Source organism: Amblyomma mixtum, chromosome 3 (assembly GCF_055824585.1).
Source record: "Amblyomma mixtum isolate Tamu chromosome 3, ASM5582458v1, whole genome shotgun sequence".
Lineage (NCBI taxonomy): Eukaryota > Metazoa > Arthropoda > Arachnida > Ixodida > Ixodidae > Amblyomma > Amblyomma mixtum.
This window is the reverse complement of record NC_143014.1, coordinates 165,756,028-165,776,347: the sequence shown is the minus strand read 5'-3', so window position 1 is coordinate 165,776,347 and position 20,320 is coordinate 165,756,028. Positions and strand designations below refer to the sequence as shown.

The window sequence follows — 20,320 nt, the reverse complement described above, 5'->3', positions numbered from 1 at the left end:
GCCTCTTCATCGCCCGCAGCGCCACACGTTGTCATTCCGGCGCTCCGATGTTCCGTCTCGTGTGCTAATCTTTTTTACCCGCGACTGTACGTGTAAATTTTTCGAAGCTTTTGTTGTCATTGTTGTCGCTGCTGCCAAGTGCTATCACAGGTGCCGTCACTTCTCCTGCGTCGCTGTTTCTGTTTCGTGTTAATAATACGGCACCAGTGTACTTAGGTAGTCATGATACAGGATCTGCATCAAATGAAGGAGGAACTAAAGGAGGAACCAAAACAGGCGCTGAAAACCTTTAAAGAAACTGTTGAAAGAGACCTATGAAATGGAATTCGCGAGTTCAAGTTAGAACAGCGAAACATAACTCAATGCTTAAAATATGCGCACCAGGATATCGAAGACCTGAAAGAAAGGCTAAATGCTGCAGTTACCAAAAATCAAACACTTCAAAAAGAAAACAGGGCACTGCAGGAGAAGTGCCTAAGCCTAAAGGGTGTATGACACAGGCAGAACAACATTCCAGGAATAAAAACAAAGAAATAACATTGAAATTCGAGTAGTATTTGTGCAAGAAATGGAAAATGTTGTTGACATTGTCAAACAGATCGGCAGTGCCTTGAAAGAACACATTTCAGAGGATGGCATTGAGGTGTGCCACAGAGCGCCGGCAAGAAATGATGCTGAAAAACGCATATTTGTGCAGTTTAAGTCCAGAGCACAGCGAGATGCTGTCCTTATGGAGGGATGGAAGGCAAGACTTCTTAACACTGGCATAAATCTGGGCAAGTCTGACCCCATCTGTGTCAACGATACCTTTGCGTTGTCCTTAAAAAATTTCTCGGCGCAGCTGTCGGTAGGAAGCGTAAACATAGGTGGTAATCGGTTTGGACGCTGAACGGCAAGATTTTTGCATTAAAGTCGGATGATGAGCTGGTCATCAACATTGAGCACGAGTATGATTTGTGCAATATTCTGTAAAGAAATACTGTATCGTGTGGCTGTAGAATTTCCAAAATGGAGTACCTAGTATTTATTTATCCAGCTGATCTTAAATTAACCAGTCCGTCTGACATATCTCTTTTGCACCTTAATGCACGTTCCATGCGCAATAAGCGTGACGAGATTGATGAACTGTTGCGAGTATTTACATTCATATTTAGAATCCTATGATATCTGAAACATGATGTAATCATGCATCTGACATCCTTCCATTAGAAGGTAACCAGCATTTTTTTCAAAATCGCCTCGGCAGACGTGGTGGTGGCTTAGTACTTTACGTTGACACAGAATTGCATTGTGAACAAATGTTCGAATTTTCCGCAATATCTGCAAGTTTTGAAGTGCTGACGATAAAAACCTGTAACGAAATCATCAGCACTGTGTAGCGACCTCCATGTGGTAATGTGAAAGATTGTTTCACATTTTTTGACAGCGTAATGGATTACTTTTCCCAAAATAGTTATTTTTTCACTTGTGCCCGTGATTCTAACATTGATATCATGAATAGAAAAAACAATTACGACTTCGACTTTCGAGTACTCTCAGCAGGTTACAAAAATGTCATTACGACTACAACACGTGTTACACCTTCCTGTTCATCAACACTTGACCTTCTTATCACTGATCTCGATACAGATATCCGAAGTGCGGGCACAATCGCAGCCGACATAAGCGATTATTGCCCAGTTTTCATGACCTGTCCCGGTCCCCCCCCCCCCCCCCCAAAAAAAAAACATTTCGCCCGTGAGTTCACCTATCAGCCTATTTCCGAAAGTGCTTTGAAATCATTTAAGCACGACGTTACTGCGTATAACTGGAAATTTGTATTCGATCAGACAGATGCTAACAAAGCTTATTCAGCCTTTCTTGAAACTTTCCTTTTAATCTGTAACAAAACACTTCCCGCTTAAAACTGCAAAGTGATCAAGGAAAAGTAAGAAACTCTGGGTGACCTCAGCACACATCAAACGTATCAAGAAAAGAACAGCCTTTATCACGCCTTTTTGCGTTGGCGTTGTCAAGACAAGCTAAGGGAATTTAAGAACGTACAAAACCCACTAAATGCGGTGCTTAAACAGGCAAAACATTTGTTCTACAAAACCTTTTCACTGAAACTATAATTAAGAACCCACCTCCAGTGGGGAATATTGTCAATGATATTCTTGGTAGAAGAAGGAAGATTGCTGCCCCCAAAACGATGCTTCATAATGGCGTAGAGTTGTGTGATGTACAACTTGCAGATCATTTCAACCGCCATTTTGCTAATATTGCCCCGGCAGCTAATTTAAGCCCACCAATAATAAGCACAGGAAGAGTCAGTCCCTCTCACAGTTTGTTTCTTGAGCGCACGGACACTGAGGAGGTCTACCACGCATTTATTAGCATGGTAAACAGTAAAGCGCTGGATCTCAATAACATTCATATGAGGCCAGTAAAATTTGTAATAGAATATATCGCTCCTATTTTAGCCCCCGTTTTTTTATTTAGCTGCCGAACTCAGCATTTTCTCTGATGACATGAAAAAGGCTATAATTACTGTAGGGCACAAAGGAGGCGTTATAAATGTCGTGAATAATTATAGGCCAATATCCATTCTTTCGATTTTTCAAAAGGGGCTTGAAAAGGTTATATTTCATAGATTGAATAACTTCTTCGAGAAAAACAGCATAGTAACTGACTCCCAATATGAAAATATGATGGGACGATCGACAGAAATGGCATTACTTCTACCGAAAGAACAGATAGTTCAAAATATAGATTCTGGTCTTTTTACTCTTGGTCTGTTCATTGGCTTGAGTGAAGGCTTTGACTCCCTCAACCATAATGTTTTGTGAGGTAAGTTTCACAGTATGGAATACGCGGCGGGCCTCTCAATTTAATTAGGTCATACCTGAAAGACAGAGTCCACTGCGTCTGCATACATAATGTTGAGTCATCTCTGCTGCCCCTATAAACCTGAGTACCGCAAGGTAGTGTTTAAGGATCGCTAATATTTAATCTTTATATTAATGTTATAGTCCTTTTAATTCAATCAGCTAAAAGGTTTATATACGCTGATGACAGCAGCAGTCTTTATAAAGGTGAAGATCCAAACTCTGTAGTGCAACCGAACGCTTGAATCCCTATAAGGCTTTATTTCTGCTCCGTTGAATCTGCAAATTTTCTTACCACTGTTGACACATTACAACAGCGAACAACAAATGTATTCACTAGAAACCCCCCTCACTGGCTACTTCCCTATTTCCGCATTCAAAACAAGTTTCAGTCATTGGAGCATAATGGGCCATCACTTCGAAACAAATATCTAAAGGAGTTTTTTTTCCATCTAAGCAAGAATATAAAAATTATTTCTGTAGCCACAACTGAACTCTTACGTGTCACCTTGATTTGTTGTATCGTGCCTTAGTCTCGAAACTGAATAATTGTTCTTCGATCGTGTACTTGCATATCATCAGATGATTTTTGTTTTTTTTTTTATCGCCTGACTGTTTGTTTCGTGTGTACGCTTTTGAAACCTGATTTATTGCCCATATATTTTCAGTGTGATTTTTGATGAGTGCAGTTCCTTTCTTTTGTTGATGATCTGCACGACTGCTGTGTTGTAAGGTGGCCACAGGGCCATCGTCAAGTTGCTTAGTGCACTTTTTAGTCCAGGGGACCATTCGGAGTTTGTGTTTGTAGCACTCTAGAAAATAAACGAATTTAATTGAATATATAGGCGCTTCGCGTCTGTTCGTTCTTCACGCCAGGGCAAGCGTGTACATACATACAGTATCAATTTCCTAGAATTTCCTCCTCATTCTCGCGCCAGAGTTGCGCGTCCCCATTGGTCAGGCGCGGAGAGTGGCTTCGGGAACCTTCCAGATCCTTCTTGCGTTGTGCCGCCGCCTGTGCGGGAATAAAGGGGAGAGGACATCATTTAGCACTCTCAAGGCTACGCCCTCTCCGTCAGCATTGAGTAGAATTTACTCAAAGCTTCTCGAATAATCGAGGACGTGCGCCGACGTGTTCCTTTGGCGCCGCGCAGGCGAGCGAGGTGGAGAGGGCAGCAACACACACAAGGTTAGGCGCTCTCCGGGGTTTCTTCTTCACTGTTTTAACGGCGTGCGCTGGCGAGATTGCTTCTGCGAGCGCATGTTTTTCGAATATCCGCCGAATTTTGTGACATGGGTCTAAGATGGAGTCGTTACAATGATGGGAGCGGAAACTAAATAGACCTGAAGGTGACTTGGGAAGCAGCAGCGCAGGAAAATAATGGGTTGCGTGAAAAAATGCTAAGGTCGAAATAAAAAGACAGTGAAACAGATCAACATCAATGGCACTTAACAAATCGCTTCAAATCTCTGTGTTTTGAATACACTCAACAAAAGCGTAAAAGTACTGCAGTTTAGGGCCTCAGCAGGGGAAGGGAGTTTTCCCACAAGTCATGCAAGTTGCTAGGGTGACAGTAATTTTTGAAAGTGGCGACAAAAACAATTTGTCTAACTATCGTCCCACATCAAGCCTATCGATTTTTTCAAAATGCCTCGAGAAACTGCTGTACAAATGGATCATTAGCTTATGTATCAAACATAATTTATTGGCCCCTCATCAACATGGGTATAGATTAGGCCATTCCACTGGCACAGCGCTTTTAACTCAAAAAGAACTAATCATAAATTTTTTTGAACAGCATCAATTAACTCCAGGTATATTCGTACATTACTCAAAGGCATTTGATTGCATTAATCATCAGACAATGATTGCTAAACTTGAGTTCTATGGCTTCCGTGGCGTTTTTCTTGATATATAAACCTCTTATCTATCAGCACGAGTACAAGCTGTAATTAACAATAAATTATCCGACCTAAAATCAGTTTCAGCAAGAATCCCACAGGGAAGCATATTGGGGCCTCTACTTTTTGTCATCTACACAAACGACAGCGCTCTCATTGACCCACACACAAAATTTATAATATATGCTGATGTTACAAGCCTATTTCTCACCTCTAGCAGTACACATAATCTGACTGAACAAGAAAACACAAGTTTAAATTTTTTAAATCATTGGTCTAACGTAAACTCACTATCTATAAGCATAAATAAAACAAAAGCCGTGCTTTTGGGCCAAAAAATGGCTGAGGCTTAACTTGGTTAAGCCTGGAGAATGCGAAGCACCATCGTGTCGCGTAATTTGGAGGCGCACAACCACAGCGACGGCGCGAGGTGGGCCCCCGTTTCTCCACTGTCGTGACGTCATCGTGTCACGTGGTGTGACGTCATGTATCACATGATTTGGAGGCGCACAACCACAGCGACGGCGCGAGGTGGGCCCTCGTATCTCCACTGTCGTGACGTCATCGTGTCACGTGGTGTGACGTCATGTATCACGTGATTTGGAGGCGCAGAACCACAGCGACGGCGCGAGGTGGGCCCCCGTTTCTCTACTGTCGTGACGTCATCGTGTCACGTGGTGTGACGTCATGTATCACGTGATTTGGAGGCGCATAACCACGGTGAAGGGCTGAAGTGGTAGCTAAAGTAGTATGCTTCGCATAAAAATAAAACAGAGTGCGATAGCGACATTTCACTTTGGATTGGGTTTGTTCCTTTGGAAGTTGTCTCCGGCGTAAAAAGCCTTGGAGTATATTTTGAGAAGCATTGGTCGTGGTCAACACATGTTGATAAATTAGCTGACAAATTATCAAAAATAACTGGTGTCTTAAGTACACTGCGCAATTTTCTGCCACAAAACGTGAATTTGATTGTCTATAATTCCATGTTTGCTTCCATTTTAAACTACTGTTTCACAGTATGGGAAACTACTACGTTCTCAAATTTAAATAGCTTACATGTCATTCAAAAATCGAGCAATAAGAAGCATTGCAAACATCCCCGCGACGTTACCACTAAAGCTCTTTTTAATGCTCTCCACATAACTTCAATACACCAGCTATATAATGTCAATTTAATAAAACGATATCGGAGAAGTAATAACTACCGTAATTTTCTTGAAATTGTGTGTGATTTAACACCCAGACAACACCACACTCATGCCATAAGAAACCACGATGAATTTTTCGTTCCCCAAACGCGAACTAATTATGAACGTCAAATGGTCAGCTATCACTTGCCATCATTGCTAAATGCCTTGTGTTAGTCCTTCAAACCTTTATTTTGCATCTTTTTGCTTTTGCCGTTTTGCCTGTTTTTTATTATTTATTTTTCCTATCAGTTGTGTCTCGCTTATTTTTTTCCTCAAACGCAATTGTTTTCTTGTATATGTAATATGTTGTATATGTTGCATATGCATATATGTTGCGCCCGCCGCGGTGGCTGAGTGGATACGGCGCTCGACTTCTGGCCCGAAAGACGCGGGTTCGATCCCGGCCGCGGCGGCGGAATTTTGATGGAGGCGAAATTCTAGAGGCCCGTGTACTGTACGATGTCAGTGCACGTTAAAGAACCCCAGGTGGTCGAAATTTCTGGAGACCTTCACTACGGCGTCCCTCATAGCCTAAGTTGCTTTGAGACGTTAAACCCGAATAAACCAAACCAAACATATATGTTGCATATACAACATATATGTATATGTAATATATGTAATTAAACAATTCTTGAAACCTTGTACGGGGGCGTTGACGGTCAATCAAGCTCCAGAGAGATCTTCTTGCCTGCGCCCCTAACATCTGGATGATGTAAATAAAGATTTGATGTGCTTTGATTTGATTTGAACTATTCCAAAGGGCGATCGCACAAGGGAGCATAGAATGTTCATCTGAATTAATGTGACTTTGGTTAGTACGTGCAGAACGTCCGAATCGTTCGTGAAGAAAAACTGGTCGGTATAATTTGAAATGGCCATGATAAAGCTCATGTGTGAACCTCAGCCTAGGAATTGATTTGCGCTGTTCCAGCGTATGTGGGCTGGCCCTGTTTTGCAGCTTAGTAACGCTGGACCGGCGAGAGTTAAATGTGGATATGAAACGCAGTGATAAATTCTGAATACGCTCTATCATGTTAACAAGGCATTTCTGATGTGGACTGCAGATTAAATCAGCATATTATAATGTTTGCCTAACAAGTGTTCTATAAGCATGGAATTTGAGCTCAACGCAACTTTCTCCGGAGAAAGCATAGTTTAACATCTGCCTTGTGACAAATGGTTGCCATATGAGGATGCTAGCTTAAGTTATTAGTGATTATTCCGCCCAAATAATTTGATCGCATTTCATTATTCCAGTTCTGTCTAAAGAGTACAAAAATTTTAAATTTTTTTTTTGGTAAATGTAATCCACTTAGTTTTGGCCGCGTTCAGTTTCATCCTCCACTTTAAACACCCCGCGTGAATAGAGTTTAGCGACTCATTAGGCTTGATTTTGTCCTCTCTTGTGTTTGTAGCTTTGTTTACACAATCATCTGCGAAAAGTCTGACGCTACCTGGTGGGTCGACGCAGAAAAATAAGTCATTTATATAGATCAGGAACAAAAGATTAAGGGCTCACCTTTGTGGCACCTCCTGAGAGGAGATCATGGTCATCTGAAATACATTCAGTGATGGAGACACATTGCTTCCGAATATGTAAGGATGAATAAATCCATGAAGAAGTTTTACTATCAATATCTATTGCAATGAGTTTAGCCACTGAATCTTGATGAAGAATGCGTCCTATAGTGTGTACATCCATGACGAAATTGTGCCTGTTTCACTAAAAATAGAAGGTCCACAAATGACAAAAGAATGCTTTCTCAGGGATGATAAATCTGGTAAAGCATGCGCCATCCGGCGCGAACACTTGCTGATACAGCATTTCATCTGCCAGAAAGGAACAGCGCGGATACAGCATTATGAAGATGAATACACTCATGAGAAAATCTGATAACTGCAAAAATTGAATAACTGAATTGTTTGAAAAATATCAGTTTATTTCTCTCAGCCTGTGTAAACGAAGCCGATGATCCGTTTGACTACTGCTGGAGCATCTCAAACTGCATGCAGCAGCCGTCTCCCGTGAGCGGCTTCTCTTTGTGGTAGTAATGTAAAAAGGACTGAACTGAAATTAGTTAGAGGAGACGCCCCGGGCGAAAAGAAATGACAAAATCGCTGATACAGTTAGTGGAGCATGAACACATTTCGCCCTCTTGTCACGTTAGACTGAACGCAGCTTGAACCCGTGACATGGCCAGCAGACACAGGGTGAAATAGTGACGTGTTGTGCTCTCCCAAATGCAACCTAACCCTGTTCTAGTATGCCACCTTCAACATCCACAGCGGTGTCGTGTGACAGTCCGGGAGACGTCCAGAATGGCCGCCGGTTGGACTCCCAGTTCGTGTACCCAAGCCGCGTGCGCTACGAGTGCAACAGGGGCTACAAGTTGGAGGGAGCGCCCATTCTGTATTGCCAATATAACGCCCAGTGGAATGCACGGAAGCCCGAGTGCCGCAGTGAGTATAACCACCAGAGACGGAGAACCCTTTGCCCTGTAGCACCCTCACGGCGTGCAATGGTGTCGTGATAGTTGCTTCATGGTGGTAAGACCCACATACGGCTGATTAAATCGCTAGTGTGGTTAAAATAACGGTAAACACTATATACTATCTTCTGCAGAAACAGAGAGTGTTCTTGCGAAAGAAACCTGGTTTTGTGTACGGTTACACGTGATGATGGTTGCGGAGGAGGTGTTAGTTAACGCATAGCTACTGTTAGCATTTTGATAGCTCTATGCCAGCTGCTCTACCTGTGACTCGCGGTGACAAAATAGATTAATTGATTTACCACTGGTCTAAAAAGGCCAGTGCACTCTCAAGACTTCAGAAAGAGCTCGCTTACCACGCTTTCAACACAAAAACGACACTGTCTAATCGCGTTCCTCATCCTCTCAGGTTGCGCAGCAAGGCTTGGTTCGCTGACTGAAATAGTCGACAGAATTAGTCGACAGAATTGCAAGAAAAGCTGTACCTCCACCCCCGCACCACAATTCGAGCACAGAGGTGACAGGGCATGACGAATCTTCTGCGACCACTTTGACATGTAGCCTTGGCCCGCGCACAGCCTTAGCAGGAGAGCGGCTTTTTCTCGCAGGATGCCTCTTGCAAAATAACTACGGCAGGTGTGAAGGTTCGCCACCCACATGAGTTTGGCGTCTTTCGGAACGTTCACTGCTGCATGCTGTGACGATGCACCTTGCGCAAGATAATCCTCTCCAATGTTAACAGTGAGTCCGATGTGAGAGGGTACTAAGAACATGGAGTAAGTGTCCTGAGCTGCTGGCCAGTTTTGGGCGCTGACTGCTGCTGTGGCTGTCAAAGCGAGCAGTGGGAGGGAAAAGAAGAACATTTGTAGTTTGGAGGCCGCATGAAAGCGGATGTAGAACTACGTGTTTCGTTACGTCCACTCTGCTAGCAGCAGAATATTGGCATACATTCAACAGGCGTATAAGTGGTACTTCACCAACGCTGCAGCGATATTACATTTCCGTCTTTCTTTTTAAATTATGAGTTTGTCTCCTTTGTTGTAAATTTCTTAGAGTACAACAAATGATTTTCTAATGAAAGGCTCGCTTAGTCACAGCTATATTATTCTGTTCGCGATGAAGCCAGCGCTATTGCACAAAAACACCAAATTCAACAAGCACCACTTCCAGCGTTGCGCCGAGCAACGGCTGCTGCCGAAAAACAGAGCGGCCTCCTGCCCTAGCATGATAAAGAGCAAGAGAGTGAGTGGCATATGCTGTAACTCTATGCAGGGAGTCCCCAAGTTCTGTGTTTTTAGTTTGACTTGCTTAACCAGGACCGCGGTGACCTCGATCACTTATTCGTTCGTTCGACATAATAGTTCGGCCGTCTCTTGCTCCCTCCTTTCTTTGGCGCTCTCGCCAAGAAGAGGAAAGGATATAAAAACATAGGCAATTATGGAATTTCAGACCGAGCTTCCGCTAGCTATCTCTCTCCTTTATTTCGCTCGCCGATTCTATGGCTTAGAAAAGAAAAAAAAAACAAAACAGGTGGATGAACTCGTGAGTATTTTTGCTAACAAATTTCATGTTGTCCTACATAATTGTGGGAAATTTCTTCTACCTTAAAGGACTGGAAAATTTGAGTACGTGGAAGTGAAATGTCTGGGGCTCCGTGGGTACGTCAGCCGGGTCCACAAGTTACACAGCTACTTGTAGCCACCCTTCTCGAATCCACTGGTCAAGAAGAGGAAAAAACCTTTGCTATGTCAGATTCACTGCCTCTTCGCAAGAACTGCAGTTGGAGAAAAAACTCTTTGGACAGCATGCTCCGTAAACGAAGCCGATAGCTCCATTATTAGCTGGCGGCTTGCGACCACACTGGTGGTTTCCTGCACAAGTCTCGGCTCCAGCCGGCGGCTAATAAATAGAGCTATCGGCTTCGCTCACGGAACACGCAATTCAGATCTCGAAACTTTGCCCTCCACTGTACATCTCCCGAGCGGCCTAATCATGCATGTTAAAATTGATAGAACAATACAATAACGAGCACAAACAGTAAGAGGTCAGCTCTGCATATACTGCCGCGATTGCGATTGCCGGTTTTTCGGAAAGGCATGACCTCTATTTAAAAGCAAGACTGCACTAAGGGAAGCCGAAACTCGCAGAATTCCTCAACGTAAAAATCGGTTATGTGAGCCCACCGTCGGCCGATGCTTGTAATACATAATACGCCAGGTTGTCTAGAGGGTGGAGAGACATTTGAATGAGTATTCTTAGTGATGGTGCCTGTTTTTGTTTTATTTATTATTTCATGCTAACATCTGATTTGCTTTTCTTGGGCATCGTTGTACGCGTTACATCCGGGCGTAATAACCACCTGACTGATGGCAGCACTGTGTTCATGTACCTTTTCTCTCCTCTCTCGGCTGCGTTGCACCAAGCGGCCTCTCACGGTACTGCCTTTAAACCAGTCCTAAGTGTTAGCCTGTGAGAGGATCAGGCACAAGACTCAAGGACGATATGAGACGCTGTGTCAAATAGGACCGTTCTCCGAGAGAAACATTCCTCTCCTTTTTATTCTTCTTAAAGTTTATCAGTTTTATTGCCTAATTCTATAATTTATTATTACTTGTTTTGGTAATCCATCCCAAGTCAAATGCCCGAGAAAAAAGTGCGTACATTTTTAAACTGTGCACTGTACATAATCCTGCCCAAGCCATTTCATCTTGTGGTTGCCCCTGTAACCACTAGAGAGTTTATTACATAGGCTGCCCTTTTTTTGGCGAGTGAAATGTGTGTTTCATTACTGCTACACTAATTAACACCCGAGCTACGCTCTCTGCTGCAGTCATGGATTGCGGTGCCCTGAGAGACATCGATAACGGCACTGTGCGCTTGTCGGGAACGGTGTTTGGCTCGAATGCCGAGTTCTCGTGCAACCATGGTTTCAAGCTGGTTGGCAACACCACACGAACCTGCGGCGTTGACGGAAATTGGACTGGCGAATATCCGCGTTGTGAAGGTAGGTGGGCAATCTTATCCGGCCAGAAACACGAGATTCTTGTTCCAAGATCACTTAGCGCTTCTTTGAAAAACTCCATTAAAACTTGTTCTTTTGATCTGCCACAGTAACAATGTTTTCTGTAGTTGGGGAAATATACCATGTTCTTCGCAGCGTGAGCTTTCTCGGCATACCCACGGCTCCCGATTTTACTGAGCAGCAGCGCTGTGCGAGAGAGAGAGATGTTGAGTTTTGGGAGTGGTTCAGAGGAGTGCTGTATAGAGGACCTTATTGCGTTACCTTACGCCCGTGTCGGTGAGAAATGGCGCCGACACGCAGCTGCAGAAATCGCTCAGCATTCATACATCAATAGCAATGGCGGAGCGACTTCTCACCGCCGACGTGCGCGCTTAATGCAACCCAGTGACCGCTGTATAAACGACGAGGTGTACTTTAGGCATAACGGATCGATGTTTTCAATTTTCTTTGAGAGGGGCTAAAGCGAGGGTGCGAAATGATTCTAACCCCATCGCAGCCAAGAAAATTGAATCATTCGCAATGCAGCAGTAATGACATCGTGGTTTTAAATTGGAAGGTCAGCGAATCAGATTCGCTCAGCGGCTTCCTTTTCCCCTCATGTCGATGAAGTTCACGTTTTTCATAGCCCTTATGAAAGCGCTCCTTTCTTGAGACTGCTGTGTCGTTTTTCGAACCTGGTATAATTCTGAGCTGAGTGGTGGGGCGATCAGGTCCAGCTGCGCCACTTTGTGTGAACGTCATCCACAGAAGCCTGCATTCGCCAAAAGCGATTGCATTTGATATACCCCAAATGATGATGATGATGATGTCCTCGGGGCTAATGGCACACACCCACGGCGGGGGATTGGCCAGGGTGCATAGCGGATACAAACGCACACATGTACAAATACCTCAAATAGTCCTTTCGTCCGCGACTGCTCTTGCCACTTCACTGCCTAGAGCGGCTCATGCCTTGTTTCGATAGCCAAGACGAAAACGCTTGTTAGAAACGTGAAAACAGAGTTCACTAAAGTGGTGGTTTGGGCTAGCTCGCGCTGACATAGTGATGGGTAAACAGCCTGCGGAAGGAACGTGACAGAAGGGAGATAGCAAGATGAGCAGTTTTGCGCTTAGGCGCGTCACGAATGGTCGTACGAAGCGCTGCTGTCCGCACACGTGGGAGCAGCACTTGGTTCGAGCACTCTTCTGTATTCATGTGGAACCAACACTGCGGAGCACGATGGGAGCACCCATCTCAACCCATTCCATGTTGTAGGGTGCCTTTTCATTCTTTTTCTCTGCGCTCCTCTCACGGAGGCTCTCATAGAAGCCCGTGTATCGTCCAAGGCTATCTTCTTTCTCTCTCTCTCTCTCTCTCTCTCTCTCTCTCTCTCTCTCTCTTTTTTTTTTTTACAAAGTGCTAAAACAACACGAAGTGTTCGCCCCTGTCTGTTCTTTCTTCGGCCGTGTTGTTTTCGCGCTTTGAGAAATACATGTCACTTTGAAAGATACATGCCATACTTGCACCAATTAGGTTGATCCGCCACACTTATTTCTGTTATTCGTTCCCGTCTATCCTGACCTGAATCCTGCGCAGCTATGTGCATAAGTGGCTATAGAGTGTACGCTTATTAGGACACAGGCGTTCTAGTACCCAAATGTGTTGTCCGTTCGTGCACGGGTTGGCGGACAAAAACATTGCAGGCTAATTCATGCTACCCCTGGACTAGTACAATGCATGGAATGCATGTGTGGAGAGTTGTCCACATTTACAGAAGGGGCCCCGCGAGGCCTGGTGAATTAGCGGCGGCCAGCTGAGCGACACGCCAGTTCTGCAGAGCAGCCACGATCGTTGTGAAGGGTAAAGCTGGCCACCTCTTGGTTTTCCAAACGCTGGTGCATGTGGTGGCCCTACACATGGATGCAGCGCCCTGCTTTGTTCCCGTGCATACACGCAACGCAAGGAGAGGCAGAGGGTTTCGCGCGAAAGTTACCATGCCTTCCTTTTGCTCTTCTTCTCAAGGGATCTCCCATAGCAGCCCATGCATCGCTATAGAGGCTAGCTGATGCTGCACCTAATTCTTCTTCCAAGTTCGCAAAAATAACATAGATAACCTATCCTCCTACTAAGGCAACTACAGCTGCTGATTGTGTTGTGCGTGGTCGTGTAGAGGGGCGCTAGGAACGCCTTTTGGTGGAGTAAATCACGGTCCCATATTTCACTCGTTTTTCCACAATCTAAGCACTCATTCTACCCTGAAGGCGGCACACATCGCCTGCAGGAGTGGATATACTCCGTCAACTACGAAAGGTAAAAAAAAAACGGAGAAAAAAACCTGCAGCCGTGCGGTGAATCTAACAGCAGAAATTTTGCGCTGGGGGCCGAACACGTTGCCTTTGAATATCGCTTTTTTTTCTTTACTGCCTGATTTGACATGTCACAGCTAACAAAAACCTGAAACCATATATTATAGAAACAGTGTGGAAAGTTTATAAATACTAAAAAAAAAAAGCTCCCGCGCATTAAATGTACGAGGGGTTTGCTTTAATCTAGTCACTCTGGTGTGGGTTTTTAAGGGCGTTTGTGTCTCAAGGAATCTACCCGCCGACTTGAAGAAATTCTCCCGGTACTACCGGGCAACAACGTCAGCATGGTGTGCAGCCATGCGCCCGCGAGAGATGCTTTCCGGATCCAGAAGCATTATCGCGTCAAAGGCGACGTCATCTTCGTTCTATCGGTAGAAACCTAATACTGTGAAAGTCTAGCGGTAAGTCCTTTTTAAAGTCGTTTACAGGGTGTCTCAGAAGAACATGCCTTCCGAGCAGTCCAGGAAGACGTGTTCTACTGTATGCAGCCAAATAAAGAAGGATTTATTTTGCTCAATTTCCATGCTTTAGAACGTCTCTTACATTCCTCGATATACAGCGCGTTGCACCTAAGATTTTGAATCATGGGAGTTTAACGGCCCATAGCGACTTAGGCTATGAGGTACACCGTAGTGAAGGGCTTCGGAAATTTCGACCAACTGGGGTCTTCACCGTGCGCTGATGTCGCACAGTACTCGGGCCTCTAGAATTTCGCCTCCATCGAAATTCGACCGACGCGGCAGGGATGGAACCCGCGTCTTTCGGGTCAGCAGCCGAGCACGATAACCACTGAGCCACCCCGGCGGCACATTGATTCACCTAAGATTTTAGCAATCTTTAGAAGTAGGCTTCTTTAGTTAGCATAGTGCATTTGCGGCATAACAATGTGAACGGTGTATCTCATCAGAATACGGTTAAGACGTGTTACTAGCAGGCTGGTTACCTAAAATTGAATAGTTAACGTTTTAACTATTACTGTTACGGTCCTTAACTATTGAGAAGCTGTAGCCCGCTTTAAGTAATATCTATACGAATTTTTAGTATTTTGAAAACACACTTACCCTCGGTGCTCTGGCCTAACAAATTTTGGATATTTAGATGAGTTGCGCGCACTGGACAGTTTGCTTTGCCTGCAAGTTTCTCGAAAGTGCGTGTATTTTGGCGCGATGTTGCCAAAATTTGTTCATCCACAGCCCCGAAAGTTACCGTGTTGTCGAAAATCTAAAAACTGATATTCATATTACTTGCTGTGGGCTACACGCCTTTCAGTAATTAAGGAACCAAGTTGTAATAGTTAAAAAGTTAACTATTCAATACTAATTAACCAGCCCGCTAGTTAGCACGCCTTAGCTGTATTCTGATTTACTACACCGCTGACAATGCTATGCCGAAAAAAGCGCTATTCTAACTCAAAAACCTATTTTTGAAGATTGTGTAAAGTCTTAGGTGAAACACCCTGTATAAAAAGTTCGGTACAAGGGAGCAGGCAGGACAATGCTGACAAGCAGTGTTCTTCGGTTTGCCCCTCCTAAATGCTCATCAGGAAACCTAGCACATAGGAAATCACAGTCAACTACGTCTTCTTTTAAGTATCCCTGTACCGCCACCCGAAGGCACTCGTAAGATATAACAATGTCCGACAACAGTCTCTTTAATTTTAGCTTCACGACTTCACGTAACAGAGGGGCTTTTAGATTTCGAACGAAAAGTGTACAGTTTACAAATTATTCAATCAACAAATCATCGGATTAGGTTCGCCCGGCTTCTTCTTTGCCACATAAAACCCCCTATAAATATTATATCCACATCAAGCCAGGAACAATGCAACACAGTAAGCACATAAGCACAGAGCATAGTTTGATAATAAAAAAAAGAATTGCACACAACACTTCGCCCCCCCCCCCCCCCCGAAAAAAAAAGAAAAATCCCGCGTTCTGACTTTTTCCACTCTTTCATGCAAAATGTCGGTTTGTTCCTCGCTGGCTGTCACGCTAGTTTTACAAAGACCTAAGTATTTCAGGGGTGTCGCCACCGAAGGCATATCTGTGAATGTGTCTCCAGTCGCGGGGCTCTCGCGACGCCAGAAGGCCGAGATGTATTGCTATTGATTATAAACCCTGCAGTTTGAGTCTCGGAACTGCTTCCTACGTACATTTTGCAGACTTCGGTGTTCCAACTGGCCGGTAACTTACAGATCGCTGCCCTGTAAGTTTGCACCGCTTAATCAACGATGAAATAATCGAGACCAAATTTCACATCGAAGCAAATTTCAATTCAGAAGCAATTTCATAGAGTAGGCTGGAGGTTTTCACTCCGTAAAATATCAATAGCATCCTGGTACAAAATAATTGTGCTAAAAATCCAGCGTCGCTTCACTTATGCTCGGGCCAACAATGCACGCCGTTAGAGAACTGCAATAGGATGTATTTGGACGCCTGTTTTGCGGCGAACAGGGAATATTTATAGGCATTTAGTGGAAATGTTATTTTTTTAACCGAAGCATTGGCAGTTTCGGCGGAACGTTTTTCCTTGTAAGGTCGCTCTCTTACGACAACGACAACGTGAATGCCATCCCCGGAGGGCACATAGCATTTTCATTTAGCGTTAGAGGTGTAATTGTCTCGCTGAAACTGCGACATTTAGGAAACCGCCGCTACTGCAAATTATGTACGCAAGTACATGCCTTCTCTGAATGGTACTTACTGAGAGCCTTTGCTGAGGTATATACTCTCTTCCCGCCGCTCAGAATGGTCTCTCTTTACTCTCGTTCAGCGGAATCGGCTGCGAAGATATTTTGCGAAAGATGCAGTTTCACAGGGGACAATATCCATCTTCCAGCCTTCTTCCGCCTCACTTTTATTGCGAAGCAATACTACTTTAGCTACCACCTCAGCCCGCCAAAACGCGAGGCGGTGGTAGGCACGGTTGACCTTTAGCATGACGTCTGGTGTGACGTCACACCATCTGTGTAAAAACGGGGCCCCATCTCACGCCGTCGCGATGCGAAGCGGTAGGCACGGTGCGGCGGCCTAACTCCCGCTCCTCTCACCAGGGGCGCCGCGCTAGGAGTGACGTCACACCATCTGTGTAAAAACGGGGCCCGGCTCGAGCCGTCGCAGTGCGAGGCGGTAGGCACCGACTCTGGTTCGGCCTCTCGTGAGGCTTGAGAGATGCCGCCTCAAGCACGCAAGACACTTCGGCAGAATGCAAAGAGGAAGCAACAGCGGTACAATAGCAGAATCCGCGTATTGCTTCGTAATTACCAGGCTTAACCAAGCTAAGCCACCACCAATTTTTCACATTCTTGTGTATGGATCCGGTACCAGCCTTTGGTTATGGATCCGCTCAGCTTTGTGTATTGAAGGTTTACCTGTTATGACGATAAATAAATAAATAAAAATAAATATATCTGCGCTACATTATACAACCGATGGAAGTAGAGCCATCATTGAACTCCTTGTACCCGTATTGGATTTGCGCAGGAAGCTCTGAATGCTCAACGAGGCATTGCACTCATTAGGAAAGTTATGTCAAGTAAATAGCCCCTAAAGACAGCACTGTAGTCTTTTCGCTCTTTTTGAGGCTGTGCTATCTTTTAGGGTGTACTATTATAGTTTATAAATGAAAGCAAGTTCTCGACTGTCATTCACGTGAGCATTAGCAGGTGAGGTGTCGATCCGTTCACGGACGGACATAATTGCGCCGAAGCCAGAGAGTCAAAATACAGACAAATAATGCATTCCTACATTAAAACTTATACATAATGCATATACGTTTCGGTTCGTCCGTAAGGTTATACCTTTTTTGCCAAACGTAACCAGACTACCCTGATCATTTTCAGGCTACCTTTTTCAGCAACCAGAAGAGGAAACCAAAGGCTAACATTAACATCGCGCAAGTTTGCCGCCGCTCCGCCACGAGACCTATGCTCGCGCCGTGGTCATGGCAGGCTAGTAACCTTTCGCAAAAGTGGCGCGTAGGCCCAGCGAGAACAGAAATTCCATGATGGTAGATTGATGAAACAGTGTCACAACGAGCACAAACAATAAGTTTGTTGTTTGTTTATTGGGGTTTAACGTCTCAAAGCGACTGAGGCTATGAGAGACGCCATAGTGAAGGGCTCCGGAAATTTCGACCACCTGGTGTTCTTTAACGTGCACTGACATCGCACAGCACACGGGCCTCTAGAATTTCGCCTTCAAGAAATTCAGCTGCCGCGGCCGGGATCGAACCCGCATCTTTCGGGTCAGCAGCCGAGCGCCGTAACCACTGAGCCACCGCGGCGGGGCACAAACAATAAGGGCACAAACAAACATTAAGAGCCCATCTCTACATACACTGAAGCGACTGTGATCCTTTGGCGCTTTTTGAAAACATGTGAGCTTCATTTAAAAGCAAGAGTACACAAAGGGCATTTGAAGCACCTGAGATCCCTCCCCACTCTCAAATACGAAAAAAAAAAATTTGAGAGCACTGAAGTCTGCCTACTTGGAGGAAATGCGACGAGCGTGTTTCGGTGGAGGCGAAACGCGAAAGGCGCCCGTGTGCTGTGCGATGTCAGCGCACGCTGAAGATCCCCAGTTGGTCGAAATTATTCCGGAGACCTACACTACGGCACCTCTTCCTTTCTTCTTTCATTCCCTCCTTTATCCCTTCCCTCACGGCGCGGTTCGGGTGTCCACCGAGATATGTGAGACATTTACTGTAGTGGCTTTCTTCAAAAACCAATTTTAACTTTCAATTCAAATTTTTCGTTCTGAGGAAATGAAAGGGCGCAGTAGCTCTGACATTTCGACCTCTCGGTGGACGCCTCAACCGCGCATTATAGCATGCAACTGAAGGAGCGTATGTTATCGGTCCGAAACCCTGTCGCCAGCTAGCCTCCAACTTCACATCTCGACATCTCGGTGGACACTTCAACCGCGACTTAAGGGGAAATGTAGTCTCAGAAAGCAAGCAATTGATGGTGCATGTGTTATTGCTCCGAACCCCTGTCGAAAGCTAGCCTCGAACTTGACTAAAACATGTAACTACATGCAAAGAGTAAGGCTGCGACAGCACCCGGAATACTGTACGACGAACGGTTGCTCAAATTTTTGGTGAATGTTTTCGGGAATACTGCCACCACATTGAGGCCAACCAGTGATGATATCGCTGGGATTTCTTTGGCATGTGCGATGTCTGTTGCTCAGACAAACGTCGGCGCTTCTACGGACGCGGTTTTGCGCTTGTGACTCAACTCGCGAGTGTGTCGTCAACACTTCGGTGTGATGACACACTAAGTTTTCCGTCAACCTCTCACGTCTTCTCGCTTGCCGGCAGCCGATTTCAATTCCCAGCTATACCCCAATTTTCTTTTCTCATTTTTATTTTTTATGACGTCACATTTCTAGTGACGTCACAGGGGACCAACTTCGGGCGACACGTTTTGAGGACATTTCCAGAGTCAACATTGCCATGTAATTCTTTCACATTAAAAAAAAAAATTGGCAGAGGCTCAGCTTGGTTAAGCCCGGAAATTGCGAAAGCAACTTCATCCGTTTCTTCAGCCCGCATCCGCCGTGTCTACCGCCGCTCTGCGCCGACGGTTGGTTGGTTGCGACTGAGAGAAGGATGAAAACGAAAGTGCACGGGCCTGCCTACTGGCTCCAGCCGAGCCACCACCGCTGCCACGTGCAGATAGAAGAGAGTTGAAAGATATGAGGAAAGATAAACACCACTCATTAAACTTGGCCCTGCACTTGTAGATGCACCCGCATCAAGCGATGTTGACCGGCGCGCTCGCTAGGCTGCTGAATACGCACGTTGTTTAGCTAGCCGTTCTTCCCGTTCTTCGTCTGTTTTGAAATATACCTGCGCTTAAAAGACACGGACTGAAAGATAGAGACACACACACATAAGCGCAGGTCTTTTAAGCGCAGGTATATTTCAATATGGCAAACCAACTCGCCCAACAAACCACTCTGCTAAACTTCGTCTGTTTCTTCGGCGCGGCGCCGTCGCTTGGCCGCAGCAGATCGTTCCAGCCTCGCCTTGTACACATCATTCGACATAGCGCACTGAGAGGAGCGCAGCTGCAACCCCCCCCCCCCCCCCCGCCGTTTTACCCCGCTCTGGCGAGCGCCCTCTCTCGGCAGCGGCAGATAACGTATTTAATGGTTTGGTTGGTTTTGGTTTATGGGGTTTAACGTCCCAAAGCGACTAAGGCTATGAGAGACGCCGTAGTGGAGGGCTCCGGAAATTTCGACCACCTGGGGTTCTTTAACGTGCACTGACATCGCACAGTACACGGGCCTCTAGAATTTCTCCCCCAAAGAAATTCCAGCCGCCGCGGCCGGGATCGAACCCGCGTCTTTCGGGTCAGCAGCCGAGCACCGTAACTGCTGAGCCACCGCGGCGGCATAACGTATTTAATGCCGAAGAGAGCCGCCGGACTGGGTCAGACCTAGCTATGTTATGTTTAGATTTGAGCTAAGACCATGTTTAGTGCATATCACTTTTTCT

General features: G+C 45.3%; 1 protein-coding gene across 3 annotated transcripts in view; it reads left to right on the top strand.

The window, feature by feature from the left end:
* LOC149352608 (complement receptor type 2-like) overlaps positions 1-20,320 on the top strand; it is a 353,632-nt gene that overhangs the window by 27,356 nt on the left and 305,956 nt on the right. For 2 of the 3 annotated variants that reach the window (XM_089581794.1, XM_089581793.1), the window contains 2 exons: positions 8,223-8,419; positions 11,279-11,452. In XM_089581794.1, coding sequence (XP_089437920.1) covers positions 8,223-8,419; positions 11,279-11,452 — 371 coding nt within the window. The remainder of the gene's footprint in view (positions 1-8,222; positions 8,420-11,278; positions 11,453-20,320) is intronic. The other variant, XM_089581797.1, reaches the window with a different exon arrangement.